General features: G+C 37.6%; 5 protein-coding genes across 10 annotated transcripts in view; 2 read left to right on the plus strand and 3 right to left on the minus strand.

Moving 5' to 3' along the window:
- The window catches only part of LOC132193145 (filamin-A), a 40,171-nt gene extending 30,089 nt beyond the window's left edge, over positions 1-10,082 (plus strand). For 4 of the 5 annotated variants that reach the window (XM_059613575.1, XM_059613576.1, XM_059613577.1 and 1 more), the window contains 12 exons: positions 3,483-3,623; positions 3,682-3,810; positions 3,996-4,169; positions 4,308-4,676; positions 4,966-5,247; positions 5,314-5,478; positions 5,931-6,170; positions 8,094-8,287; positions 8,382-8,607; positions 8,663-8,878; positions 8,943-9,146; positions 9,201-10,082. In XM_059613575.1, coding sequence (XP_059469558.1) covers positions 3,483-3,623; positions 3,682-3,810; positions 3,996-4,169; positions 4,308-4,676; positions 4,966-5,247; positions 5,314-5,478; positions 5,931-6,170; positions 8,094-8,287; positions 8,382-8,607; positions 8,663-8,878; positions 8,943-9,146; positions 9,201-9,385 — 2,525 coding nt within the window. In that variant the 3' untranslated portion in view covers positions 9,386-10,082. Of the gene's footprint in view, positions 1-2,504; positions 2,617-2,754; positions 3,042-3,482; positions 3,624-3,681; positions 3,811-3,995; positions 4,170-4,307; positions 4,677-4,965; positions 5,248-5,313; positions 5,479-5,930; positions 6,171-8,093; positions 8,288-8,381; positions 8,608-8,662; positions 8,879-8,942; positions 9,147-9,200 lie in introns of those variants that run through there. The other variant, XM_059613578.1, reaches the window with a different exon arrangement.
- On the minus strand, positions 9,782-13,486 carry LOC132193146 (ubiquitin carboxyl-terminal hydrolase 38-like). The gene is made up of 9 exons (XM_059613580.1): positions 13,305-13,486; positions 12,514-13,187; positions 12,218-12,459; positions 12,056-12,154; positions 11,869-12,003; positions 11,690-11,817; positions 11,449-11,637; positions 11,029-11,392; positions 9,782-10,966 (listed from the first exon to the last, which is right to left on the minus strand). The coding sequence occupies exons 2-9, from the start codon at positions 13,175-13,177 to the stop codon at positions 10,229-10,231; spliced, it is 2,559 nt and encodes an 852-aa protein (XP_059469563.1). The 5' UTR covers positions 13,178-13,187; positions 13,305-13,486; the 3' UTR covers positions 9,782-10,228.
- A 157-nt stretch (positions 13,487-13,643) lies between these two features.
- Positions 13,644-14,788, minus strand: LOC132192656 (uncharacterized). 2 transcript variants are annotated; one of them, XM_059612713.1, is made up of 4 exons: positions 14,749-14,788; positions 14,431-14,599; positions 14,164-14,370; positions 13,644-14,080 (listed from the first exon to the last, which is right to left on the minus strand). In XM_059612713.1, exons 2-4 carry the CDS (start codon positions 14,550-14,552, stop codon positions 13,825-13,827), a joined length of 585 nt encoding a protein of 194 aa, XP_059468696.1. In that variant the 5' UTR covers positions 14,553-14,599; positions 14,749-14,788; the 3' UTR covers positions 13,644-13,824. The 2 variants fall into 2 exon arrangements, with proteins under 2 accessions (XP_059468696.1, XP_059468698.1); XM_059612715.1 differs by having other exon boundaries at positions 14,720-14,784.
- A 99-nt stretch (positions 14,789-14,887) lies between these two features.
- LOC132192855 (peroxiredoxin-6-like) lies at positions 14,888-16,058 on the plus strand. Its single transcript, XM_059613031.1, has 5 exons — positions 14,888-15,175; positions 15,228-15,384; positions 15,440-15,663; positions 15,720-15,792; positions 15,847-16,058. The coding sequence occupies exons 1-5, from the start codon at positions 15,093-15,095 to the stop codon at positions 15,982-15,984; spliced, it is 675 nt and encodes a 224-aa protein (XP_059469014.1). The 5' UTR covers positions 14,888-15,092; the 3' UTR covers positions 15,985-16,058.
- LOC132192854 (dual specificity protein phosphatase 15-like) lies at positions 16,051-26,374 on the minus strand. The gene is made up of 6 exons (XM_059613030.1): positions 26,218-26,374; positions 21,795-21,911; positions 21,495-21,619; positions 20,965-21,136; positions 20,500-20,678; positions 16,051-19,301 (listed from the first exon to the last, which is right to left on the minus strand). The coding sequence occupies exons 1-6, from the start codon at positions 26,236-26,238 to the stop codon at positions 18,890-18,892; spliced, it is 1,026 nt and encodes a 341-aa protein (XP_059469013.1). The 5' UTR covers positions 26,239-26,374; the 3' UTR covers positions 16,051-18,889.
- Positions 26,375-26,876: the final 502 nt, after the last annotated feature.

The raw sequence follows: 26,876 nt of genomic DNA on the forward strand, positions 1-26,876 counted from the left end.
AATCCCGGCTATTTCCGCTATCCGTGACAAGCGGAAAGTACTAAAAAGAAAAACAATCTTAATCGTCATCCCTGCGCAAATTTGTAAATTTTAAAAAATTGGTATTTCGTTTGCTTGATTGTGTTAAATCAAATAAATTTCAGACAATTTTAAAACTGAACACTTGCATGAAACGTAGAAAATGGTCGTTTGAACTAAAAACAAGTATTAATAGCTTTTCCAGGAATGTCAGGTTTTCCATCTCATAGCGGACATTTATGTGCAAAAGTTGGCATGAAATAGATTCGTTCCAGGAGATTTAGATTTAATTAATGAAAGTGAAGAGATAAAACAGTAAAATGCAAATAATTAAACTGAATTGCTTTAAAAAAAACGTACGAAAATATTAAATTTGCTTGTGCTCTTTTTGTCTTTGACTTTTAGCTTACGGATTGAAAAGGGCCATAATTATACCCAAATTTTGATTATAAAAAATGTTAACCAATAATCTGAAACAATAATTTATCTTAAAAGATTGTTTAGTGAATGGCGTGACTAACGAATATTTTGAGGAAATGACACTCCGCAAATCAACTTAACTAACCGTAAAACACGGACGTTTCGGAATTCAAAGGTCACAAATATGACATCTTTCGAAAACGCCATCGGAGCAAATCCGCTGTGACAGATACAAAATGTCTTTTTTGCGCAAAGAAGCGGAAGCGTGGCGCGAAACGTGACACCCCGGAGAGTAACAAGCTCTCGGAGTAAGTCCTCAAACTTCCTCCTCGGCGCGCGGCCCACTCGAATTTGAATTTAACCACGGATCGCCACAATTCATTCCAGCAGAGCGGAGGAAGGGCAGCTCACGTTGCTAGCAACGAGTTAGAAATTCCAGTGGCACCGACTTGGCAGAAACAGACATTCTTTAATTTGGCCCGCACGCACCATTAGCGTCTCTCGGAATCACGTCGAAAACGCGCTCGATTCGGCCAAAGAAAGGGGGCCACCGCGACGAGCAAAATGCCATAAATTTCAGAGTTGACTAAACGCCAGAGGGAATAGAAACATCCTTAAGATCCGCTTGGGTGGCTGCAACCTCTCTGAGAAAAAATTCTTGCTAGAACTTTGTTTTACGAAATTCAGCCGTTTTTAAAATTGAAGTTTCAATTTTTGAAAAGTTTAGCCGAAAACAATTTTCTTAACACTATCAGAATTTTTATGCAAAATCTATCAAGAAATAAAAATTGAATTTTGATAAAAAAAAAATTTAATTGGTTAAATTTTAGTGCATCAAATGCATTCCTCTAAAAACCACTCGCTCAGAAGTACTGGATATAGTTTTCATTAGTTTTTATGTGGGGTTCCTCGGAAGTGTTCTTGAAATATTGAGCTCTCTGAGTCACTTTAGTCGCTTGGCAAGTTTTTATTAAGTCGTTGCCAAGCTCTTAAATAATACAGAAAAAAACTACAAAGAAAACCGATGAGTTTTATTTAGAGGCGGAAAAAAATGAGATTTTCGCAGTGGAGAGAGTTTTGAATGGTGCTTTAACTTGAATTAAAGTCTCTTCCCCTTCTGCCTCGAAAGATGGATGAGACGAAAATGTTAGTATGCAACTTGCACTACCTATGGAGTGATAATTGTGACAAAAACTTCTAAAAAATTATTTGTCTAATTTACACCCCATAAATAGAAATATTAATAAAAGTTTTAATCAGTTTCAATCATTCATTTTTGTGAAAACTCTCTAAATTAAAGTTAAAATATTGATTTAAATGACAACTAAAAATCTTTTTCACAAGCTGATTCATGTAATCTGAATTTATATCCAGTACAAGTCAGAAGACAGAATACATATTAAAAATGCAGAATTATTATATTATTATTTTACGATATTTAAATGTGCAGAAAAATTCTGGAAAACAAAGTTACCTCCTGTCTTTCGAAACTTTCAAAACATATCTCGCAATATGTTTTTTTTCAAGAGTGACTAATTTCAACAGTCTCAACTTCTAGCAGTTTCCAAGCAGTTTTTTTCCGCTGCCGGGCGGTCACAAAACTTGATCTTGGCGCTTTTAAATCGCAGTATATCATCCTGCGCACTTGTGCTTTCACTGGTTTGTGATTTATTAAAAATGCAATCACTCAATCTTTCGCGTTTGCCAAAAGTGATGGATCAGCGTGTCCGGTCAAATGTGTACTACTTTTTTTTTTTTTAAATTCCGGCGATAAGGGGTGGCAGTTAGTACGGCCAATATATTTGTAAGGCGTTTACGCAAGCGTTTGGCAATTAGGATCCATCGGCGGGCGGGAGAGGGAGCGATTTAATTAAACGCCGGCAAGGTTAGAGCACGAGAGAGAGCAGCTGTCGGCAATAATTCTCCGCCGCTCAGTAAATCACCCACCCCAGCCCTCCAGACTCTGCGCACCGGCGTCCAGCCAGCCAAGCGGCTGCAGCTCCACCGATTTTTGGCTCGGCGGGCGGCGGCGACAAAAAATATTAAAATCGTGAAATCGGCCGAGATTATAAGCAGCGCGAGCCAGTCATAATTGAGCGTCACCATGTTCGGCTGGGACGAGCTCGTCCCCAACACAAAGGCCGAGGCGACCTGGACGGAGGTCAGCGTTTTCTTCAGGTGAGACACAGACCTGAAATCAAATCGTGCTAAATTTTTTTGTCACGAAACTTCCGAACTACTTTTGGATTCAACCAGGATTTTCCTTCTTTTTCTCTATTGTTGTTTTTTCTTCTTCTCTGCACCGGTGTCTCGCAGGGACCTGACCAAGGTTCTCCTGGTGCACGAAACCGAGTGCCAGACCTGTCCGATCTGCTTCGCGGGCAGCCTACCCAGCAAGGAGTACCGCGCGCTGGTGTTGCAGAACGGCTTCGCGAACGGCCGCAGCCACGGAAGTTCCGAAGAGGTCAGTTCCGAGGAGGATTACGCTTCGGCCGACGACGACGAAGAGGAGGAAGAAGACAGCGATGAAGAATCTTGTGATAGTGAAGACTGTGGTCGTGACATCATGTCAGTGCTAAACTGTTATTACATTGATAGGAAAGGTAAAAAAGCCGAATCGGTGGGATAATGGACAAATTTTATATAGGTTTGCATGAATCTGAAGAAAATTAAACATAAAAATTAAGCATTTTGTCATTTGAATGATTTCTATAGATATAGATTTATTATTATTTTTTAGTCTTATAGGAAACTCCTATTTTTAAACATTTACTTTTTTAAGTAAAAAATGTAATTTTCCGTGTAGAGCGTGTAAAAGGAAATTTTAAATTATGGCAGATATGTTAGTTAAATGGAATAATATATTAAAAATTTGAGGCAAATCGTTAATAGAATTTTTTTAATTTAACAGTTATGAAGTGAACACTAAAAACTTTACTCTGCACAGATGTTTCCTTTCAGGATTGACATAATTATTTCTGAACTACGTGATATTTTGCTTTTAGTTTTATAGAATGTTTTAAAGTTTAATTGAAAATTTCCAGCTGAAATCAAAATGCCGAGCGGTCAAATCGACAAACCTCATATTGAGGATAACAGAGACGGAACTGTTAGTTTACGGTACGACCCTCGCGAAGAGGGGCTGCACGAACTCAGCGTCAAATACAACGGAGAACACGTTCAAGGTACTCTTCTTTCGTTTTATACCAACTCGCAATTTGTTTTCACTTAACGTCTCTGCAGGATCACCTTTCAAATTCCACGTCGATTCCATTAGCAGTGGTTATGTTACTGCCTACGGTCCTGGTCTGTCGCACGGCGTGTGTGGGGAGCCATCAAATTTCACCATCTCCACCAAGGGAGCAGGAGCAGGTAAAAAGAAAATTACTTGTTTTAAATTCAAATTTAACTTTCACGGAATTCTTTCAAAATTTCAATGATTTCAATATTAATGCCTTTTTAGCACAATTTTAAGATTAAATTTAATTCCACAGTAATTTTATTAAAACTTTTTTTAAATTATGTTTTTTATGAAATAATTAAAAAAATTGCTCCAGGTGGCCTCTCCTTGTCAGTGGAAGGACCAAGTAAAGCGGAAATTAGCTGCCATGACAACAAAGATGGAACTGTTTCAGTTTCGTATTTACCAACAGCACCTGGCGAATATAAAATTTCAGTTCGCTTTGGAGACAAACATATCAAAGGCAGTCCGTACACAGCCAAAATCACTGGTGAGTTTTATTTCACATTTTTCTCTTTTGAATCGAATAGGAATTAAAATCAACACTTCTTCTTCAATGTTAAAAATATTTTGAATTTACATGAAATAAATAAAAATACAAAATTATTGAAAAAATCTTTTATAATAGGTGAGGGCCGCAAGCGAAACCAAATCTCGGTCGGTTCGTGTAGTGAGGTGTCTCTGCCAGGCAAGGTGTCCGACCAAGAGATCCGCTCATTAAACGCCTCGATACAGGCGCCGAGCGGCCTCGAGGAGCCGTGCTTCCTGAAAAAGCTGCCCAACGGCAATCTGGGCATCTCCTTCACGCCCCGAGAGATTGGCGAGCACACCGTGTCCGTCAAGCGAATGGGCAAGCACATCCAGAATTCGCCGTTCAAGATCGAGGTGGCGGAACGAGAGGTTGGCGACGCCAAAAAGGTCATGGTCACCGGAAGGGCACTGATCGAGGGAGAGACCCACGTGGACAACACATTCACCGTGGACACTCGCAATGCAGGCAAGTTGAATTAGTATTTGTAATTTTTGTTTTTAGGAAAAGGACCTAAAAAGCGCACTCTATTTATTATTTATATCTTGGGCCTCATTGGAAAGCAAAAGAAAATATAAAATTTTTCTTGCAAAAAGATTTATAATCATATAAAATATGTAAAGTTTTTGCCAAAGTTAAAATAAACACTTTTAAAAAATCATTTTAAAAAGTAAAAAAATTAATTTAAATATATTTTTAACGTTTACTTCATTTTTACAATTGAAATCGTATTTAATTGAAAATTGATTTGAATCAGGCTATGGCGGTCTTTCCCTTTCCATCGAGGGTCCCAGCAAGGCCGAGATTCAGTGCAAAGACAATGAAGATGGCACCCTAAACATATCATACAAGCCGACTGAACCAGGCTACTACATTGTGAATCTGAAGTTTGCCGACCACCACGTCGAGGGATCGCCGTTCACGGTCAAGGTGACTGGAGAAGGGTCGAACAGGCAGAGGGAGAAGATCCAGCGGCAGAGAGAAGCCGTCCCCATCACTGAAGTTGGCAGCGAGTGCAAATTGACTTTCAAAATGCCAGGTAAAATTTTTTATTTTAAGTTTTATTTGTTTTAAAATAAATTTGCTTTACTTTCTACAAACTCAGGAATCACTTCCTTTGACCTAACGGCCACCGTGACATCACCCAGCGGGGTCACCGAAGACGCAACAATCGAAGAGGTCGAAGATGGCTTGTACGCAGTTCACTTTATCCCCAAGGAGCTGGGAGTGCACACGGTCTCCGTCAAATACAAGGAAATCCACATTCCTGGTACGAAACATAATTCCATATATTAAATCTAAAATTACCTCACCATGGAGAACACATGTCAATTTTAGTTTATTTTTGTCGTCCTTTGGATTGTGCCGAGTTTGATTTTCAAAAGTGTAAATCTAATAACTTTAAAAAAATATTTTTTTTAAAGCTGGCTGGACTTTTTGATGTTGTGTCAAGTTTTACTCTTTATTGATAGTGCCGTCAGTGTGGCGCAACGCGCAGCATTTGGCCCGCTCAGGGCAAGCTGCCACTTCAAATAAATGCGCTAGCTCCTGCGTAAACACGCTGATTTCCTGCACGTTTTATGAGCCATGAAAATCCCATAAAAATATTCAGTTCCACTCTCTGTGTTGGTAATTCGTCGAGGCCTTGTGCTAATTTTTACTGGCCTAATTTTTCAAACAAAAATTTTCTATTAATTTTTCTCAACAAATTTTTTCTTCCAGGCTCACCCTTCCAGTTCACTGTGGGTCCTTTGCGCGACGGAGGCGCACACAGAGTGCACGCCGGAGGACCTGGTCTGGAGCGAGGCGAGCAGGGCCAGCCATGCGAGTTCAACGTTTGGACCCGCGAAGCTGGAGCCGGTTCGCTGGCCATTTCGGTCGAAGGTCCGAGCAAGGCAGAGATCGACTTCAAGGACCGCAAGGATGGATCTTGCTACGTCAGCTACACTGTTGCCGAACCAGGTTTGTCACTATTTATATTCTAACAATAAGCAGATTAATTTCAAGTTTGAAAAAATTTAAAGAATTAAAAAAAAAAATTTTATAAAAATTTATGGAAAAAGCTATTAGACCCTTCAAAAACATGTTGAAGAATATCCAGGGAAAGAACACTTCTGACAATCAGATTTCATATTTTAAAAAAAAGTTTGGCTCAGTTTATTGAAATCTAAATGAAATTTACAAAGATTGTAATTCAGAGAAAAGGCCAGTTTAGTTCTGATTAGATACATCTTCCACTTCTCTCTTTCAAGATTTGGTATGCAAAAATTTGAAATTTCACAAATAGGCAAAAAATATAAGCAAAATAAAAAAGTTTCGTTGAAAAAAGGAAAAAATAAACTAGAATTTGAATCAAATCTAATATGAAGTGGAAAAAGAAAGGTATGCAACCGGCGCATCTCCTCCGTTGTGCCGGTTGCGTTCTGATATTTATAAATAAATAATTTCGATAATTATATTTTGTTGAATAAATCTTGTAGTGTATGCAGTGAAATATTTAAATTTTCTTCATTTGTACTTAATTTTTTTTATAATCATCAATAAAATCGCACACAACATGGAGTAGCCATTGAAGTTGAATATGTTAAAAATTCAATGAATTGAATTAGTCTCAATATTGGAAAAAAAAAATAGTTTTTCAAGAACAATTAAAATTTTCAACACTAAAAGATTCTGAAAATTTTCTTTTGACATTGATAATTTTAAATTCGTTTTACACATTTTTTTTTTTAAATTTTTGTCTTTATAATGGGCAATTAGCATTTTCCGCTGCGGATTCTTGGCCGATACACTTTTTGTCAGCCGAGTCAACACGCGAGTGAGTCACGCGTCCGATCTTATTCGCGGCTGTCTGGACATCTTTCTCAAATCCCGCGAGCACAAAAACGAAATATAGGCGTCCGCGCGTCACAAGAAGCGCGCGTGTCTATTTTGGCGCGAGTGAAATTAATGAGGACGCGCGCTGCGTGTTGGCAGCTGGAGTGCCTTCTGCTTTTCTCTAGCATGTCCAAGAATAATTTTTCGTAGCATGACTTCGCAATAGGGCGCTCTCTCGCTGGCTGGCTCGCTCGCGGCGTCTCTCGGACGGAAACTCGCGTTTCAATTTAGTTAGTATTGGTCGACGCTGGGCACGGACGCCCGACCGGTGACACCTCGCACGTCGCCGACACTATCTGCACCTTTTTATCTCCTTTTGCAATGGCGGAAATTCGCAAGTCCGCCTCACCCTACATGTACAAAGTGTCGCAGCAGATTCAGCTCGGGGCACCTGTCATTAGCGACAAGGACACAAGTTAGTAACGCATAAAAATTTTACCGTGTTTATTAAAAAAAAAACCCAAGGAAAATAAGCAGTTGAAAGTATTTTGCTCTTTTCTCTTTCACATAAGCACTGTGTGCTAAATTTAAGTGCGCTAGTGGGTTGTAGAAGCAGCGTTACGGCTGTTTGGTTATGGGGTAAGAAGGTTCGCTTGGGCCAAATTTTGACGTCAGTGCGTCCCACCCAAACTCGTCGGTTCACATATTCGTGTTAAAGTACTTTGTGCAGGGGTGAAAAATGCGGCGCTCTAGAATATTTTTAAAGAAAATCAAATCCAATAAATTCTTATATAACATTTTTGGATTTTTCCAAAGCTCCGATATCATGGCAGTTGATTGATTTGTAAAAGTTTTAATAAAGCATTTTTAACATTGATGCAAGAAAGGGATGACAATTTGATGATTCTTAAAAATCATATTCATTGAGAAAAATACAAGGCTTTGATCTTTTTTATCATTTATGAAATTTCCAAATAACAATATTATTATAATAAAAAATATTTTATTTAATTTGAAACCTTTCCTTTAAAATTCAGATTTTAAACAAAGAATTTGTTTGCTTTGCAGGTGAATATCGAGTTGGCATCAAATTCAACGACCAGCATGTGCCAGACTCGCCCTACAAAGTGTACATCTCACCCGCCCTTGGTGACGCCCATAAACTGGAAGTTGCCCAGTTCCCTGATGCTGGCGTCTCGGTGGAAAAACCAGCCGTATTCTTGGTTCGCAAAAACGGCGCTAAAGGCGAACTTGATGGAAAGGTATATTTTTTACTATTTTTATTGTTTTGAATTTTTCCGCAAAATTATCATTTTTTTTCTTCATATATTGATTTTCTTTTGTCGGAAATTTCAGATTGTCTCACCTTCGGGCATTGAGGACGATTGTTTCCTCCAACTGATTGACGCCGACACGTATTCAGTGCGCTTCATGCCCCACGAAAACGGCATCCACAACATCCACTGCAAGTTCAACGGTGTCCACATTCCTGGTTCCCCGTTCAGGATAAAGGTGGGCAAGGAGGACGCAGACCCAGCAGCCGTCCACGCTTTTGGCAACGGACTCGAGAAGGTCAAAACAGGTATAAAAATTGGTATTATTTTTTGATAGAAAAATTAAAATGTTAAAAAAAACAGGCCAGAAGACGGATTTCATCATTGACACTTGCAACGCTGGTGTGGGAACCCTGGCCGTGACAATCGACGGCCCGTCAAAGGTGTCCATGGACTGCACCGAAGTCGAGGAAGGCTACAAAGTCAGGTACACACCCCTGGTTCCTGGAGACTACTATGCTAGTGTGAAATACAACGGATACCACATTGCTGGCTCGCCATACAAAATATCCTGCTCAGGTAAAATAAAAATAAAAATTTTATTCTCTATTATCAAAATAATCATTTTTTTCTTTTAAATCAGGTGACGATTTGGCTGAGAGAGGAGCTCAGGAGACATCCTCGGTGGTTGTCGAGACTGTGCAGAAGATCGGAAAGGGCAGACCACTTGGACCTGTGCTGCCTCTCTTCAAATCCGACGCCTCCAAGGTGACGAGTAAAGGCATGGGACTTAAGAAGGCCTACCTGCAGAAGCAGAACATGTTTACAGTCAGCGCCACTGATGCTGGTGAGTGGATCTTTTTAAGACAAAATTTATTGACAAACTCTAAATTTCTTTTAGGAAACAACATTTTGTACGTCGGCGTTTACGGTCCGAAGGGGCCTTGCGAGGAGGTGTACATCAAGCACTTGGGCCGCAACAACTACCAGGTGAACTACGTGGTTCGGGAGCGTGGAGACTATATAGTGATTGTGAAATGGGGTGACGAGCACATACCAGGGTCACCATTCAAGGTCGACGTTTGAGAATGACAAAAGAGAGAAAATGCATCCCTCTCGACAAGCGAGACGCCCAAGACAATGATGATTATTTTTGTATGAGTCCCAGAACGGATGATGAGTGGAGGAGATTTTTGCGCCTAGTTGAACTTTGAATTTTTTGTTTTGCCAGAAAATGCGTTCATGATTTTCATTTTTCATGCGCGCTCTTTAACACACACACTTAACGAAAAATTGTTGTTTGCATTTAGAAAAGTATTACTATTATTGGATATACATATATTTTATTTTATCCCCAATGTTACTGTCGTTGTTGCTTAACTTTCGTTTCGATTTTGTCCCCGACGATTTTCAGCGTTTTCCCTGTACATAAAATGAGAAATTTTATAGCCAAGTGCCTTCTTCGTCTCTTAAAATTGATGGCTGAAGTGTTATTACAATATTTATGTTTAATGCTAATTCTATAGGAGCTCAGTTTTTCTACTAACAGCAGTATCTTGCCGGCCATGTTCTACTCACAAAACATGTTTAAGAATGGGAAACAGAAGAATTTTAATTATACATTTACTATACAGGTTAAGTGCCTTGCAACATTTACCGCTTGGGAGATATCATTGTGATTAAAGATTATAGACAGATTAAATAAAGATCTAAATTTCAAAATGTTAATTGAATTTCAAACACTGTGCAATAATGTTGTTTTAATAAAGAAAAATAATTAAAAGTTCAGTGTATGATTTCCAACAATCAAACAAATTTGCTTCGCACAATTCCAATTTATTATTATTTATCTCTATTGAGCTTCACAAGAAAATATGAGAAACAATAATTTGAATAACTTTGCTTATTAGGAATCAGTCTTGAGTGATTTTAGAAAACCATCCTGGAGGTGGACATTCCAGAACCACCTCCACAGGAGGACGATGGGGGCGGTGGTGGGGGCGGCTGCGGCTTTTTGAAGTAGCTTCCAAGGGAGCTTAAGTATCCTCGCCCTTGGTAATTTCTAACGTACGACTGCAGACTGGCATCGAGATCTGCAAATGCCACGCTAGGCTCCTCTTCTTGGCAGTCTTTTCTCCGGTAGAACAAAATGTACGGCGTGTCCAGGGCTCCCATCGACGTACTACAATTGGTGACAACAGACCCGTCGTCTAGCTTCAGAGTGCCGTTCTCGGTGCTGATCATTGAGTAGTAGTGGCCGTGCGACGCGGACGGGCCGGAATGGACGACCATCGCGTGGATCTTGAAGTCCTTCCCATTCACTTGAATCTCGTCCTCCACCTGCACTTGAGTCATTATCTTCACAGTCTGCTGCTGAGAGGTGTTGTACAGGAAGCGTTTGAGGCAGAGGATCAGATATTGCGGCGGAACGACCAGCTTGGTGAAGCAGGTCGAGTCAACTTTGACTTTGCAGTTTCGACACTCGTATTTCTCCGAGTCTTGCAACTCGACCGGCTGAAAATAAGCCTCCAGCAGGTTGGAAATGCGACAATGTTTGTTTTCTCGGTCCGGAATGGCCAGACAGATGGAGGTGGTTCGTTTTGTCTGCTTGTGTTCGTAGTTGCACCCGTGGCACATGTACATCTCAAACTGGCATCCACCAAAAACCTAACCAGTGAAAAAAAAATAATAATTAATTTTATTAAGAAAAAAATTAACTTTTTTGCTACCTGTTGGCCAAGTGTGTTATACTTGGGCATTGCACATTCCGATTCAGTTTCATCCTCAAGAAGATCGTTGTTGTTGGTGCTTTCGGCGCCTTCACAGGATTCTGGCTTAGCACAAGGGAAAGTCTTTCCGACCGATTCGTCTGGAGACATTGACATTGTTGTTGTTTCCGAGTCATCGGTCACTTCATCATTCTCAGGAGAGTCTGTTCTGTTGGCTTCATTGGAGAGCTCGGACACAGAGGCGGACGACATGTCAGATTTTTCACTTGCACTAGAATGGCAAAACTCCCTCTTCACTTCCATTTCGTCGTCTTCGATATTAAACGCCTTCAATTCCTGCTCCTTCATGATATCCAGAATGTGACTAGAGAATTTGTTTTCTTAATAAAAAATTGAATTAACCAGAACGCTGAAACTTACATCAGGTACAAAAATCCATCTTCCTGGTGGCCACGAACAAAGTACGTCGGGCGCAGGGCAGCATGGAAGTGCTCGCTTGGCAGTATCACAGTCGAGGCGCTAAATTTAAGCAAGGCAAAAATTTTCTGCAGTTCGGTAAGAACTGTCTGAGATCCTCTAGGCTTCTGAGCCAAGACTTTGTTTCTGAACCTGTGATGATTGATTTCAGTGTAAATTTAAAATTCAGTTTATTTTTACTTACGACGAAATGTAGAACAAACATTGGATCACACTGTTGGCATAGCAAGTGTTGCCTGTGTTGATAAGTCCTTTAGGATCCTCATTCACAGTGAAATTAGCATTCAAGTCACACGGTTGTAAGGAGGAGTCCTGTTTAAAATATTAGTTACTTGGAATACTTGTTAACACAAAATTCTATACCCGCAGAATGTTGATAATCAAGAGTCGTTGCTCAGGGTAATTTTTGTGAATGACCTCCAGTCCTTGGGACAAATTTGCCACAATTTGTTCTTCTTTGGCGCAGCAGAGTAAGAGATTCTTTAGATTTTCTGAAGACTAAAGGATTTATTTTATTAATATTATTGTAAGTTTTATCTTTAAACTTTACCTTTTCGAGGAATGCTTCAGGGCAAGTGTTGTTTCTGAGAAAGTGGCAGATTATGCTGATCAGCGGTCTATACATAGGGATTCGGGCATTCACAACCATCTGCAAAAATATGGAACAAAATTTTGAGAATAATAAACGCGGATAGACATGTGGACTTCTTACTTTGTTGAAATTGGCAGAGACAATTTGATTGTAATCCTCCTCCATATGTTCGTCGACAAGTCTCTGCAGCAATTTGATAATGGGAGGCAGCAGCAGCCTGCAGTTGTAAAACCAATTCAGAAACCAGCTAATCAACTCCTTGGCAACCAGAGGGACGTTCTCCTTTGGGATGGGCCGGAGTAAAGCATTCAGAATTTCAACTTCGACCAGCATCAGAACGTTAGTCATTGACGGATTCGCTCCTAAAACCAAAATACTTTTTAACTGATAAAAACAAAAAACTCTGACAAACTTACTTCTCTGCACAATACTTTCGTAAAGTGTGTTCATGATGATCCTCTTGCGAGGAACAACCTGGCTTGGTAGCACATGCATCCACTTCTTGGTCAACTCCATCAACTTTGTGACTTTCTCGTTAATATCCTTGATATTCTGTGTGATCTGGACCAACAGTTTGTAGCCGTCCAACACCCCAAACACAGTTTGAACGAAGATGTTGTCAAATGATTCAAATTTTCCAATGTTCACCACAAGAGGAAGAAACATGCCGCTCGTCCAGACATCCTCGGATCGGAACAGTTGCAGCGTCTCTTTGGCGATGACCTCACGGAGAGTTGCATACTCTGGTATCAACTTGCCTCTCACGGCGGTGACTAATACTTGGTTGGATATTCCTTCCTGCTGCACTAACGTGGAAAATACATTGTTTTCCACTGACGGTGCAGTCTGCCTCATAGCGTTGCAGAGGATTTCTTCCAGCCATGTGAATTCGGGGTCATCGACCGACAGCAAACGAACACAAATGTCAAAGTATTGTCTGGACAGCGTTGGCTCCTTGCTGATTGCCTGAGGCAAGAAATTCGCAATGTCCCTGTGACAGTTTTGAGTCCCGCCTCGCAACACCAGACAAAACAGAGTGGCCTTCATCTTCTCTTCGGGCAGTGGCTCTCTCGAGGTCATTTTCGACAGCCTGCAAAAAATAATCCAAGTCAAATTTGAATTCATCCAATTTTGCAGGAAGGGTTAAAAAATTCAGTCGGAAAAACCAGAGAATTTTGTTGATTCTGAATCAATAATAATAAGTCACCTCGCGACGAATACATTCGTGTCGATTCACTCGAGATTGGCGTAAATTATTTTCATAACTGACGTGGTTGTAATAGAAAAATTTCCGTGCGGACTTCACCAAAATTCAAAGTTTGCAAAGATGACAAGTAATATTTTTGTGATCTGTTTTTGGTCGAACGTCTGGATCAGAGCTAAACAAGGCTTGCCAACTGTCAAAACAGGACTGCCAACTTCCGCCAAATGGAATCTTTTATTCCTTTTATTTATACAATACACTATACCCCAAGGCAAAAGATAATGGGTAAATTCAATGAGTCAGTGGTAAATTTTTTGAAAATGTTTGTAATTAAAAAATCCCTTTATGAGCATCATTAAGAGTTTATGTTAATAAAAATAGTAAACTATTTCAATAAAAAATACAAAAAAATATTTTAATGTTTTCTAGTCGTATTTTACAAGGATTCATCTAAATTTATGAGAGCATTATTATTTTTTTAAATATGGAATTACTTCTTATTTACATATTAGATGAATAAAAATCAATCATCTCCTTTGAACATTATTTTTTCAGCATATTCCAGTTCTGCAATTAATTCCTCCTTGCGATTTTTGTAAGTTTCAAGGGTTTCCTTCACTTTCTTGTACTCCTCCCTTTGCTTTTCCACTGTAGCCATCAAATCCTTGAGCTTAGACTCCTCCTTAGCCAGATCCAACTTCAATTTCTCCATCATTTTCACCTTAACTTCGATGTCAGGGGCCAGCTGATGCTGGAATGCAGTTTTTCCAGTTGGTCTCCTGTTATGTAAAATTATTCATCAATAAATATTAAATTTACAGAACAACAAAATTTTTGAAATACTTTAATTACAGATTCTTACCAAGCTTTGCTGACGCCTTCGCAAGGCTGCTCCGAAATATCCTCCAGTTCCTTCAGTTTCTGAGCAACTTTGTTGTCCTGCAGGAAACGATTCAATCTCTTTTTGACATCCTGATTGAATGACTTCATAAACGCTTCACAAATCTTGTCAACGTACTGTGGATGCGACTCAAAGCAGGGTCCAAATAACTGATGAATACACTCTTTACTGAAAATACATATTCGATTTTTTATTAGATTTTCTTTTTAATAAAATTTTAAAACTAACTATTCTTCTGTGAGTTTGAGATTCAAACTGTCCACGCACGAGAGGAACATTGTGAGTCTTTTGCTGCCAGGGGTTCGAGCTTCTGCCTCAGTACTGGCTGCAGAAGCTTCTGCAGTGGCCATCTCGCTCAACGTTCACAGGCAAAAGTCGAACACAAAATTTTTGCAACCTATAATAATTTGATGGTTTTTATTAGAATTCATTAGTTTTATAAAAGAAGTTGAAGCAGAAAATATTACTGCATTAATTTAGAAGAATAAAATTAGAATTATTTGGTAATAAAACCCACAAATAGATGAAAATTCGGAAAATTCTTACAGGAGCGATCAAATATCAGGTGGAGCAGGGATCGTGAGCGCGTAAAATAAAAATAAATGAACACGCATGCGCACAAAACGATCTGGACCAGATCTGGACATTAACTGACATCTATAGTCAGTAGAGCGAATTTCAAACAATAACACAATAACAAAGAAAATAAAAGCAAAGGTTTGAATCGACGATTCTCTTGCCGGCACCTACCTAATATAATCTTTAATCAACTTTTAATCGTGTATTTTTACTTCAATCACAAAATTCAGCGGAAAACTCGAAAAATCAATAATTTACAACCGAATCAGCTTAATTTTGTGAACAATTTGTCTCAAAAACTCGCTAAAATCATGTTGCTCGGCGACGTGTTTCCCGACTTTGAAGCGGAAACCAGCATTGGAAAATTAAAATTCTGGGACTGGTCACGCGGCTCGTATGTGTTGATGGTTCTTAATGGATTAAATAATTTTTTGTCTCAATTTAAGGTGGACCATCCTCTTTTCTCACCCAGCGGACTACACACCCGTCTGCACCACAGAGCTGGCAAGGGTTGCAAAATTAACAGGAGAATTTGCAGCCAGGAACATCAAAGTCATTGCCCTGTCCATCGACTCTGCAGAATCTCATCTCGGATGGATCAAAGTAAACTAGCTCTCGAGTTGTCAATTGATTTTTAACCATAAATTTACTTGTAAAGGATATTAAAAAGTACGGCGGCCTGGACGAGTCTGCGGATTTTCCTTTCCCCATCATTGCTGATGAAAATCGACAATTAGCCACTCAATTTGGCATGTTGGACCCAAATGAAATCTCAGCCAAAACAGGCCTTCCTCTCACTGCCAGGACTGTCTTCGTCATCGATCAAGATCACAAACTTCGTTTATCTTTACTTTATCCTGCCACCACTGGAAGATCATTTGAGTAATATTAATAAAAATTTTATCTAAAATAATTTATAATGCGGCTGAAAATTTCAGTGAGATTCTAAGAGCTGTGGACTCTCTACTGCTGACTGAGAAATTCAAAGTCGCGACACCTGCTGACTGGAAGGTATTGAGTTTTGTAAATTTTTACAATAAAAATTCATTTTGAACTTTTTAATAGGTTGGCGACAAATGCATGGTCCAGCCTAGCGTTCCAGATGCTGATCTGGCAACTCTGTTTCCAAATGGTGTTGAGAGGGTGGAAGTTCCGTCCGGAAAGGGTTACATTCGTCTGACGCCCCAGCCTGATGCTAAGTAAATGAGTACAGCACAAAGAATTTTCTCTTATTTTTGGAGACTGAGTGAAAATCAATAAATTGTCATGGCAAGAAAGAGTTTTTATTTGTTATGACGTCAGTGTGTACATAATTACTACAAATGCCTTACGCAATTACCAAACCTGTAAGCAGGCAAACTTCAATTGAATTCTCTCCGCAGTCAAAAATATTATTGCAAAAGTTTGTTTCAATCTCGAAGCACTCTAAAAATATTTGTTATTCTTCTCTCGTCTGGCCGTTTCGTCGCCCTGACAGCAGCTTAATATCGTAGCCCACGTGCTGTGCATAAATCAGTGCCCAAATAATTAAAATTCTGAGTGAGTGGAATTACATCTGCTGTTCTGAACACGGTAGAACACAATGCATGTTTAAAACAAACAGGTGCTCAGTGCACTTTTCATTGTGCATATTTTACAGCATGAATCAAGTCATCAACGGTTTTGAAGTAGTTAAAAGTGCTGAGGTCCAATCTTCAAATTATATTTTTGTAAATTAAGACAGAAATTGGAATATGTTCTTGATAAACCAGCATTCGGTTGAAGTTTTATGATTTCCTTAGGTACATTTTATTTTTTATCACTTTGTAGTGTTCGTACCCAAGAAGCAACGTCATAATTCCATAATTGCGTTATCATTGCCAGGTATTATTCTTGGTTAGTGTTGGGGACTTTTTCAGGGATAGGCATGTCTTATATTTAAGGCGTCTTGCATGTTGTACAGTTATTTTAAATTCAATTCGCAATTGCTTTGATATTGACCTCTTTTCGTGATCGATTTTGTTCCATTTAGATTTCAAGCAGTGGCTTTGGCATTATAAGAAGTTATGCGAGCAGGAAAAGCATTAATAATAATTATAACGAGAAGATAAATAAACGTATTTTGTTACACGATTTTACAAAATAATGCAACAAAAGTAAATCATTTATGAATTTTGTTTTTAAAGTTAATAATTTCCTTTCAATATTGAGTTGCATGAAGAATGATTCTTTCATTCTTAAATACATATATTTTTTAACATTATTTCCTTAATTGCATCTGATTGCATCAAGGATTGCTTGACTTTTGTGCATCACAAGCTACTCTGAACTAATTTCCACTAACTTGTGCACAGCCAATTTTATTTATCATCTCTTATTACAACAATCTGTAAATATTTCTGTTATTTTCTCCCCCTCTTGGCCAAATTGAAAGCACAGCCTATTTGAACATAAACTTTTTTGGGTCTACGTCAGCGCACATTGTCCAGCGCAATGATTGCATTTTTTATATGGGAGGAAAAATTGCAATTTTTAAGCAACAAGCAAAGCAGAAATTTTTTGTTTTAAATTTGCCACCACTGATTTCAATATATTCAGGCTGTTAATTTGGTTACATTCTTAAAGCAGAAACATCTCTCATTTAAATTGTAGATAACCGTTGTCAAAATTTTACAAAATGCATGTTGAAAGCAGCCAGCTGCGCGTATGCATGGAAATCAAACACTTGATTTCAATGAAGCTAATATTAGTGAACATTTTCCGCCAGCAATCAAGTTTTTCAGCAGTTTCAGACTATCATTTGCATACATTATATTTCACTACATAAATTAATAAGAAGTTTCAACAGACTCTTCTATCAATTAATTTAAAATTTGAAAATTTTAACTTTTACAAGAATCAAATTATTACAGAAGTTGAATAGTGTTAAAATTGTAATCTCTCAGTAACTCTTTTCAATTTCAATAGTAAAATTTTTTTACACTTAAAAATAATTATATTCAAATTTTTAACACAATACACAGAGAATTTGAGTATTCAAAAGCTAAAGTAGATTATATAAGAGGTACACATAAATATCATATATAAAGCTAGTGTGAGCGCAAGTGATATACAATATTTCAATTACTTAGTAATTAATACAACTATACTGTACTTATCATATCCGTGTTTTCAAATGTAGAAGAAATATATTCGCTTAATTTTAGTTATTCATATTGTTTCTTTTCTTTCACATTCATAATTATCTGGAAATGTAAACAAAAACGAAAAGGACCAATGGTAAGAAAAATGCCAAATTTTTAAGGCGTACTTTGAGCTGCTCGTCGGGTTCTCTCCGAACCCTTTTCTCATTGGTGATTAAAAAAAGAGGGTGTAAATAGACTGCAAAGCCGTGTATAACATTCCAAGGAGCCGGGCTATAAAAACTTCAATTCCTTATTGTGCTGCTCGAGGGGCAGGGATTATTCTGCGCCTCGTAAAGCTCCATTTAGTTTTCTTGCCAAGGGATCAGTTTAAGTATCAGGGGTGTAAAAAAAAGTTTGAGCAGTAGAAAGGGAGATTTGAGAAAAGAAAAAAATGCCAGTCTGTAAAATTTGGAAAGAGTCGAATTTTGTTCGTGCATATTTGCAACCTGCTCGACACAGAAAATAAAATTGAATTTTGTCAACTCAATTATTCAATTTTACTAGTCTCATTCAAACTTCCTGATCTAAACTGATTTTTTAGATTTTTTAAAGTACCAAAGGGTAAATTACCCTGAATACAACCCTGCCAAAAAAAGTTCGAAAATTTTAAATTGAAGTTCAGAACAAAACTCCATTTTTTTATAGCTTATTTTTTAAAGAACGATAAATGAGAAAAACTGCTTTTGTTTAAAATAAAATTTACTGAATTTAAAAATTAAGGGAAATTTAAATAATAAAAACCAATGGAATGAGCAGGACAAGATTTTTGGATTTTGAAAAAATGATAACTCCAAATAATTTTAATCAAGCGCGGCAGTCATTGTTAAAACGGTTGATGCGTTGTTTGAACTGATATAAGTGAAATAGTGAACATCAGGTCAAAAATAACGATGTCAAAGCTCAAAACACGCCCCGTCGAAAGGTGATTCCAATATGGAACAAGGCTAGGACCGCCTATTGCGCGGTCTGGGGGTGCTCGGAGGGGTCACAACAAAGTCAGGGTTGAGGGACTGCAGGGAGGGTCCGCCTCTGAGGGAGTCGGCGCGGGCCACCAGGGACTGGGTGGACGCCTGCGTCCGCAGTGGTCGCGCCGGGTTCGGAAAACGACCGCCGACGGCGCCGTTGGTGAAGGAGCCGACGCGCTGAAGACACCCTGAGGGCCCGGGCGCCGACGCCGCGGGCACCTCGTCGACGCCGGCGCAGGAAAGGTCGACGCGCGAGTTGCTGCGAGATGCGGGCGCCGAGCACGGCGTCGAAAAGCGGTGCCGGCTCTGCGCCGGGGTGGCTGGAAGCATTCGAGGTGACGAGTTGCCGGACGGCGGCGGCGTTTTGAGCGACGCCTTTCGACGCGGTGACCTGAAATCAACCAAATTGGTTAAGTTTCTTTAGAAACTACAGTTTTATGCACTATTGCTTTTTTTTTCAATTTAACATTTTAGACTTCATTAACTAAAAAAATATTGTTGGCCAAGGCAGCCAATTCATATTAATTAGTTTCCTCCAGCATTTCTTAAAAACTTGAAACTTGGACAAAAAAAACTTGGTTAATTCAGCGACAAATGAATTGGAATAATAATGAAACATAACTAGATAATTTTGAGAAAAAAATATCCACTGAGAATTTTCAGACTTTGTAATGTCTCAATTCGAAGCTACTCTTAGAAAAGTAAATTGGTCAACATAAGTAAAATTTAAGCTCTCATAATATTTCATTATGGGAATATTAAAATAATTCGATTATTATTTCAGGAAAAGAAAACGTACAAATTTTTCAAACCATCTCTCTAGTTGTATGGAACAGAAAATAAGCGATGAATCATTTTAAATTCTTTAGCTATAAAATTATTTATAATATTTAAATCTCAAAATACTGCTCTGTAATTGTAAAAAAATTAGCCTTCATAAGAAAATAAATTGATTTTATGACTCATATTTAGAGTGGGTATGCAACGTGGTGAGTTAGCGTGCGGAGCCGGTTGCATATGCTCGTTATTTTTACACTCAAGCTAGAAGGACTTATTGGTAGTGCAGCTATTAAATTTTTTATATTTTTAACGGTCTGAAACCTTTGCAGATGTTTTTGTAGTCCAGATACGTGGCTCCTAATTTCTATAATAATTTTCACAGATTAAATTCAGAGACTTTTTATCTGCTGAGTAAATTTTATGAGCACCGCGTTGTGTTATAAAAAGTAAATATTTTAGGGTTTCTAATAAGTAAAGAGATTTGAATTTAATATCCTTTTGATACAAAATCTATTGAATTTAATTCAATGAAGCGCTGAAATGAAAGGAAAAAAGGAAGGGGTTTCCAAGCAAAACGTAATATTTTATCTAAATAAAATTAATGAGCTGTAAATAAAATACTATCTTGTTTGTACTTAACTCTGTTTATAATTAATGCTCTTATCATACTAACTTATGCAACGTGAATAAGCACAGAGATAAAGTTAATTTCTCATAAAATGCATTAGCAGGTGTGGTGGAAAATCTGCGGGGACGTTTACGAACACACGCTATGTGTTTTTCGGAAAAGCAAACATTTGCACTCTCACCTCTTAGAGGCAACCCTGCACGTTCCAGTTGGGCACACTTGGCCCAGAGAACATCTGCCTTCGCATAGATCCCTGGAGATTATCATGCTTTGATAGTTCAACAACATTCGCTGGCACTGGGCTTTATCTGAAGGCGCCAACGCTAAACTGGGAAATCGCTCTTGGAGTCTTCTCCGTTCCTAGAACAGATTTTTAATAAATCTTGTTTAAATTCGGTTTTTTTATGCTCTTCTTAATTTATTTTTAAGGTTTTAAGCAATCGACCCTATAAACCTGAGCATTCAAATAATTTCCTTTATGAATTACTGAAAACTCACAAAAAATTTATTCAAAATGAATTTAAAATTGTTAGGGATATCTCGAGAATAATTTTATGAAAATTAAAATTTAATAAAAATAAAGTAATTTTGTTTGTTTATTTAAATTTACTTTACTGGAAATTTGTCATAGAAAAATGGTACTCACATCAACCAGTCTGAAATTTTCAAACTCTTCTAGTTGCCTTTGGAAGCCGAGGTTGGGATTGGCCACTGCCCTGCCCACTTTAACTACTTTGAGCGCCTCCTTCCACCCCAAATTTGTGACCGACATGATGTAGGCGACCGCCACCGTCACACTCCGCGACATCCCAGCAAGGCTGTTGAAACAATGACCACTTTTACAACACGGTTTTGCGCAGGAGGGCTGGCGTAACACAACAAGCACACACATATATACATTTAGCGGGTATTTTTAGTCAAACGTGTCAACGAAAAAAATGTATAAATCAAGCAGGACATTTTCCGAGAGTTTAAATATAGGCCGGTGAAAGCAAAACTTGTTAAATTAAAAACAAATAAATACAATTAAAGCAAATAATAAATTGTCAAAACGGACTCTCTTGAAGTATTCTTCTACTTCCTATTTCTAATCTGGTACTACTAATATAGTATCATCTGATGTTTGCATTATTTATTTTTAAAAAAATAAGCAAATCCAAGTTCAAATCAGAATACCAGTGTATGAGGACGTTGCCGTCCCTAAGTCGAGCCGCGTGAATGAAGTCATTACACAAAGGAAAGAATTGGGACAGATTTTGGCCCGGCGAGTCCGAGGCCAGCACACAGAGGTAGTGTTTGTCCTGAAGTCACACAGTTTTACAAACATTTAAACGAGCAACCAATGCACCCTGCATTTGTTAGGAGGAATCGTTTTCCTTATTTAAGTTAGCCAGATTTTGTTAGGTCTACGTATGCAGCAGAAAAGAGCGGAGGGCGAATTTATAATAAGATATTTTGAAGTTGAATTGAACTCACTGGATGAAGCTTGCGAGCCGCGTCATGGATTGCGACTATGTGCGTGATACCAAACCTTTCTAGTTGAGCGGCGTCCTTTGAGTCCCGGTAGTTGCCCACGTACAGTCCGGGAAGGACCTGTGAAAAAATTAATCAAAATTTTTATTAATTGATTTTTTTTCAAATTTATCTTTAAATACATTGAAAAATTGGAAGCTTTTTCATATATTTTTGTAACATGAATATTTTTAATCATAGAATCTGTCACGAAATAATTTTGTGACGTCAACTGTGGATTTGCAAATTTGCCTAAAATAGATGTGAACAAAGGTTAGACGTTTTTAATGTGGCCTATTTTTGGAATTCATTCACATCATAAATTCTTGTCTGCTAAAAGACGTGCATATTTTTAAGTGAGTTACGTCAGAGACTTGATTTTAGCATATTTTTCGACGTGACATTTCATAAAAACTTGCGATTTTCTCACTTCCCCGTCAGTAGATTAAAAAATAAAGAAAATCAAGGTTTTTTTTAACGAAATTTAATAAACAAATATTTTCATGGAGAAAAATTCATGTTATTTAATATGGTTCAAGTATATTTACTTCTTGTTTTGAAAAATAAAAATATAATAGAATTATTTGTGAAGGATATTATGATTAATTTATTTCCCTCGAATTAAATAGATTATTTGAAACCACAAAAATGAATGCCAACACTGATGACAATGCTATGTGTGAGAAGCCTCTCTAAAAAATATAATACACTATTTAACTTGCTGAAAACCTGGCATATATTATATCTGTGCTCTTTGTTTCTCTCTGACTGCCATTATTTTGTTTTTGAAAAGTGATGTTCTAAAAATTAAAATTTAACAAATTTAAATTTGAAATCAAAAGTTAAATAAATAAATAAATCATACAAACAGCGGTTTTATTTTACAAATAGTCACAAATTTTTTTAAGAGTCCATTAACTTTTGGTATTTTAAACATTGTGGTAGAGAAAAAAAAAACAAAGAAAACTAAGTTTAAAATCGACGTGCTCTTCTCCAACTTGAAAAAAAAAAGAAAAAAGTAATATCGCTGAATTAAAAAAATATCTATAAATATTTGTTTTTAAACATGATGAGAGTCTGATGACTGATGATCATTTAAAATTTGTGAAAGGTAAAAAGATTCCTATATTAACTAATTGTCCATAATTGTCGAACAAAACACACTGTCAGCTGAATTTTGAATCTATAATTTTGTACGGGTTCACCTATTCAAATATTTTTTAGCTTCCAAAAAAATTAATTAATTTAAAAAGACATACCGACTCTGATAAGTTAAATAATTTTTAATATTCCGAGCACCAATTAAAAAATTCTATACTCATGATTAATTCCGCTACAACCCAAAATTAACTAAATTTTCCTTTTCCAGTGAAATATATGAATTTTAGTCTAAAAAAAAGCAATATAAAAAAAGTGAACGCTTTTCTCTCTTAGTAATGGCTGTGTAGAAACCCTTAAATTGCAATAAAAACAAACTATGGTCGAAATATTTTTGGTCACGTACGTTTGTTGCCTCCCTGGGCAGCACCATGTCTAAAAGCAGCGTGCGAACCTGCCTCTTGCTTTTCATCTGCGCGACCACCGACTGCCGAGTCGGATCGGCAGCGCCGGGCAGGAAAATTTTCAGTGTGCGCGAAAGCGAGCTCTCGGCACACAGGCGCTGATTTTCCGCCCTCGAAAATCATATCGCACGGCATTGCGGCGCATTTTTCCAACACGGTAAACATAGTCACGGGCAATCATATCGTGGTGTAATCATACCATTCTGTGCCGCAAAAGCAAATCGATAGAAATAAATGCCGCGCGGCTGATAAAAACATGCACGTCGTGGCACTGATGCCGCGTGTTGGGCGCACGACGAGTGCCCAAAAAGAGAGATCCGCCATGAGAAGTTCGGTTTTAAATTCAAATTTACTTCTGCATCAGGAGCAAAATATTTTATTAATATTTCTTAGTTATTTGATATTTCACTTGTAGAGTAACTGTTTAATGTTTTTTCTTACAATTAGTTAAAATGACTGAAGAAAATATTTGTATAGTGATTTTAATTTAAAATCACATTTTCCTCGATGGGTTTTGTGAGCTATTTTTTGTCTAGGAAAAATAAAAAATATAATGAATCAACCTTTGATCGCGAAATTATTCCACAAAATAACACATATAAATTGTTTAAATAAAATTATTAGCAAAGAAGTTGATGAAATGAAATGCTATATTTGTAAAATAATTGAAGTAAATCTTTTTAAAAGAAATCCGTTAAAAAAATCCTTTTAAACTATTTTAATATTTTGGAATCAGAATGACTCAATTTGAAAATATATCCATCAGAATGAAATTTGGAGATTTAATAAATTTTCTCAGCAGTTATTTTCATATTTGAATTTTTTTCATTTAATTTTGTCACATCCTTCCTGGACCTAAATATTATTTAATTTTTTTAATTTGCTACCGATCTTGTAAAATTCCTCTCAATTTGAAATATTATTTTTGCAGCATTGAATGAAGGAAATAAACTATAACATTGAAAGTTTTGTCGAAATCATTTTGCGTCTCTCTTTTCCGTTTTAAACGCGATCACAGTCGCTCACGGCACTCACAACAAAGGTGAACAATAATGACCCCTAATGCGGGGTGGTGGCGCGATATTCAGGTGGTTCAACTCTTGCGTCCAAGTATAGCACGCGCGTGTGGTGTGTGGTTGCCTATACGACCGTGTGTTTTGGGCCTCAAATTGCTGCCAATGTGCCGGACGCTCACGTCGGCTCGCTAATTATTTCTCTAATATGCTGATCGTGCGCCTGGGAATTTATAGTAACACACTCGTTGATTAAGTTTTCGTTGTTTACTTTTTGGGCTACTGGTGGTCGAGAGTGTTATTAGATACGCGATCACACGCTTTTAATGGGCTGATATTATGAAAAGATAATATACACGATGCTAGCTTTTCAATTTTCTTCTGAAATTATTTTCTGATGAATTTTCGATAATCTTTAACATTGTATGAATTTTACTTGACAGATTTGAGCAATAAATTATCGGCAAAACATTGAGGAAATATGTATGATATAAATTAACGTGAACAATGAATTACAAAATTTTTTTGGAAATTTTAAACATAATAATTTATTATTATTAAAATGTGGAGTTGCAAGTTTTTAAAATTTTCAGCTCAAATCTTGTGAATTTTAACAATATTTTCTTCTCTCTGGTGGTAAAATAGATCAAGGTATAAGTTAAATTTTAATTCTTATTTCTACGTCTATCTAGGGTAGTGCAAGAACGGAGTTTATTAAGTCACTTAAAGGGTTGCATGATTGTATTTAAAAAAGCTTTCAAAATTCTAAATTTTAAGAAAAATCAGCCCTATGTATTGACTTAGCGATTTTTTTATGTTTCTTGCATTTAATTTGGTTGAGTTCAAATGTGGGCTTGAACATTACCAATTAAATTTTCTCTGCAACTATTTGAGATGAGACGTTCAAAAATTGAAAAAAAAGGATTAATCTTTGTTATTTTTTTCTCTATAAGCAAAATAAAATACAGCAAATTTGAGGAAAAGATTTTAAAACCAACACATTCATACAATATTTTTTCCGTAAATAATTTTCTCTGCATTTATAAAATACACTATATACGAGTGATGAGTTCAAAGAAAAAATGAATAGTCTCTGCTTTATATATCACAACCCTGATCCGCATAATTATATTTGGGTTTTTATCTCATACCTGCAAATTGAGAATAGTTAAAAATTATACCCTTTTTAACCACAGAAGGTAAAATTCCCACACACGTTCAAGTTTTAAACTTTCCCATTTGGATTCTTCTTGGTAGAAGAAAAAAGGCACTCGGTCGCGTCCCAAGTGGGCATTGAGCTTCTTGTTTTGCATCTATTAGAGTAACAGCGCCTCGGAGGGCATAATCAAATTAGCATCAAAGAAAGAAAGCCAAAACTGACAAGGCAGAAAGTATGATTGATAAATGATTGATAAATTTTAATGGTTTAATTTGTGCCATTTAATTGCCATGTAAAAATTTATAAATTATTGGAGAACTTGAAAGTAGGCAAAATACTTACAAAGAAGACGCATTTTTAGCCTAATTAGAAATGATTTTTACAATTGAAATTCAGCTCTTTTCACACCCACACGGGTAGTGCAAGTTGCATAGCATCTTTAATCAAATCTAAAAAAAATCTTAAAAAAAAAACATATCTTTTGAACCGTGTTTCTCCGAGACACTGAAAGCAAAAGTGATCGGCCCCGTAAGAAAAGCAGTCGCGGCCGAGTGTGCCGTGCACGGGGTGTAATCAATACGCGACTAGCTTATTGCTATGCCCGCGGTGTAGGCGCACGACGCGTGTGTCCGAGCTAGGGACACGCCAAATACCTTGTTCATGCCATTGCCCATGGCCGGAGGTCGTTCGCGGGTGTCCCACCGCCTGCGGAGGATCACATCGTGGTGCGGACGCTCGTTGTGGCCAGTCGGGGCGCGAGCGGCTGTCAAGGGCACCGCCGAGCGCAGCACTACTTGGTCCCTCCGACCCTTTATTGATCTGATATATTCGCCGGCACAGCACAGAATCTCCACCCGCATTGCAATATACGCGCGCCACTCCTCCTCCTCCACTCGCTCCCTACGCGACACCACTTTTTATGCTTTTGCCCCGCAAAACAGACGCAAATATTGGCCTATTTTTTTTATATACTCTGCTCGACCCGACGGACAGACTGCTTTTTCCGGTTTACCGTCAGCAAATGAAAGTAACCCGCAGTATATTTTTATGCAATATATTTACGACCCTCGTGTCTGCTGAAATTTCTTGAAAAAAGTAATATTTCTGAAGAAACACCAAGAAAAGGTTCCCTGTTGCAAAATTATTTAAGATGTAAGCAAAGAAATCAGATTCGATAGTATTTAACCAATTTTTTTTTATCCCTTAATTAGTAATTTTTATAACAATAAATGTGTTTCCTTAATATTGTTGAAACTTTTGGCAATAATGTTGAAACCGCTGACAATAAAAGTTAGTTCGTATTGCCCGCAAA

This window comes from Neocloeon triangulifer, unplaced genomic scaffold (genome assembly GCF_031216515.1).
Source record: "Neocloeon triangulifer isolate White Clay Creek 2 clone unplaced genomic scaffold, ASM3121651v1 ptg000003l, whole genome shotgun sequence".
In the NCBI taxonomy this organism is placed as follows: domain Eukaryota; kingdom Metazoa; phylum Arthropoda; class Insecta; order Ephemeroptera; family Baetidae; genus Neocloeon; species Neocloeon triangulifer.

Bases quoted from the DNA above. Each gene is read 5' to 3' on its own strand.
- LOC132193146 (XM_059613580.1), bottom strand. From the start codon at position 13,177: ATGACCTCGAGAGAGCCACTGCCCGAAGAGAAGATGAAGGCCACTCTG. The intron at 12,155-12,217 runs GTAAGAAGTCCA...ATATTTTTGCAG, and splicing joins TCTCTGCCAATTTCAACAAA to ATGGTTGTGAATGCCCGAAT. The intron at 12,004-12,055 runs GTAAAGTTTAAA...TAAATCCTTTAG, and splicing joins CTGAAGCATTCCTCGAAAAG to TCTTCAGAAAATCTAAAGAA.
- LOC132192656 (XM_059612713.1), bottom strand. From the start codon at position 14,552: ATGGCCACTGCAGAAGCTTCTGCAGCCAGTACTGAGGCAGAAGCTCGA. The intron at 14,371-14,430 runs GTTAGTTTTAAA...ATGTATTTTCAG, and splicing joins CTCAAACTCACAGAAGAATA to TAAAGAGTGTATTCATCAGT. The intron at 14,081-14,163 runs GTAAGAATCTGT...TTTACATAACAG, and splicing joins GAAGGCGTCAGCAAAGCTTG to GAGACCAACTGGAAAAACTG.
- LOC132192855 (XM_059613031.1), top strand. From the start codon at position 15,093: ATGTTGCTCGGCGACGTGTTTCCCGACTTTGAAGCGGAAACCAGCATT. The intron at 15,385-15,439 runs GTAAACTAGCTC...TTACTTGTAAAG, and splicing joins CTCATCTCGGATGGATCAAA to GATATTAAAAAGTACGGCGG. The intron at 15,664-15,719 runs GTAATATTAATA...TGAAAATTTCAG, and splicing joins ACCACTGGAAGATCATTTGA to TGAGATTCTAAGAGCTGTGG.
- LOC132192854 (XM_059613030.1), bottom strand. From the start codon at position 26,238: ATGGGCAATGGCATGAACAAG. The intron at 21,137-21,494 runs GTATTCTGATTT...TTGTTTCAACAG, and splicing joins GGCAACGTCCTCATACACTG to CCTTGCTGGGATGTCGCGGA. The intron at 20,679-20,964 runs GTGAGTACCATT...AATCTGTTCTAG, and splicing joins AAAATTTCAGACTGGTTGAT to GAACGGAGAAGACTCCAAGA.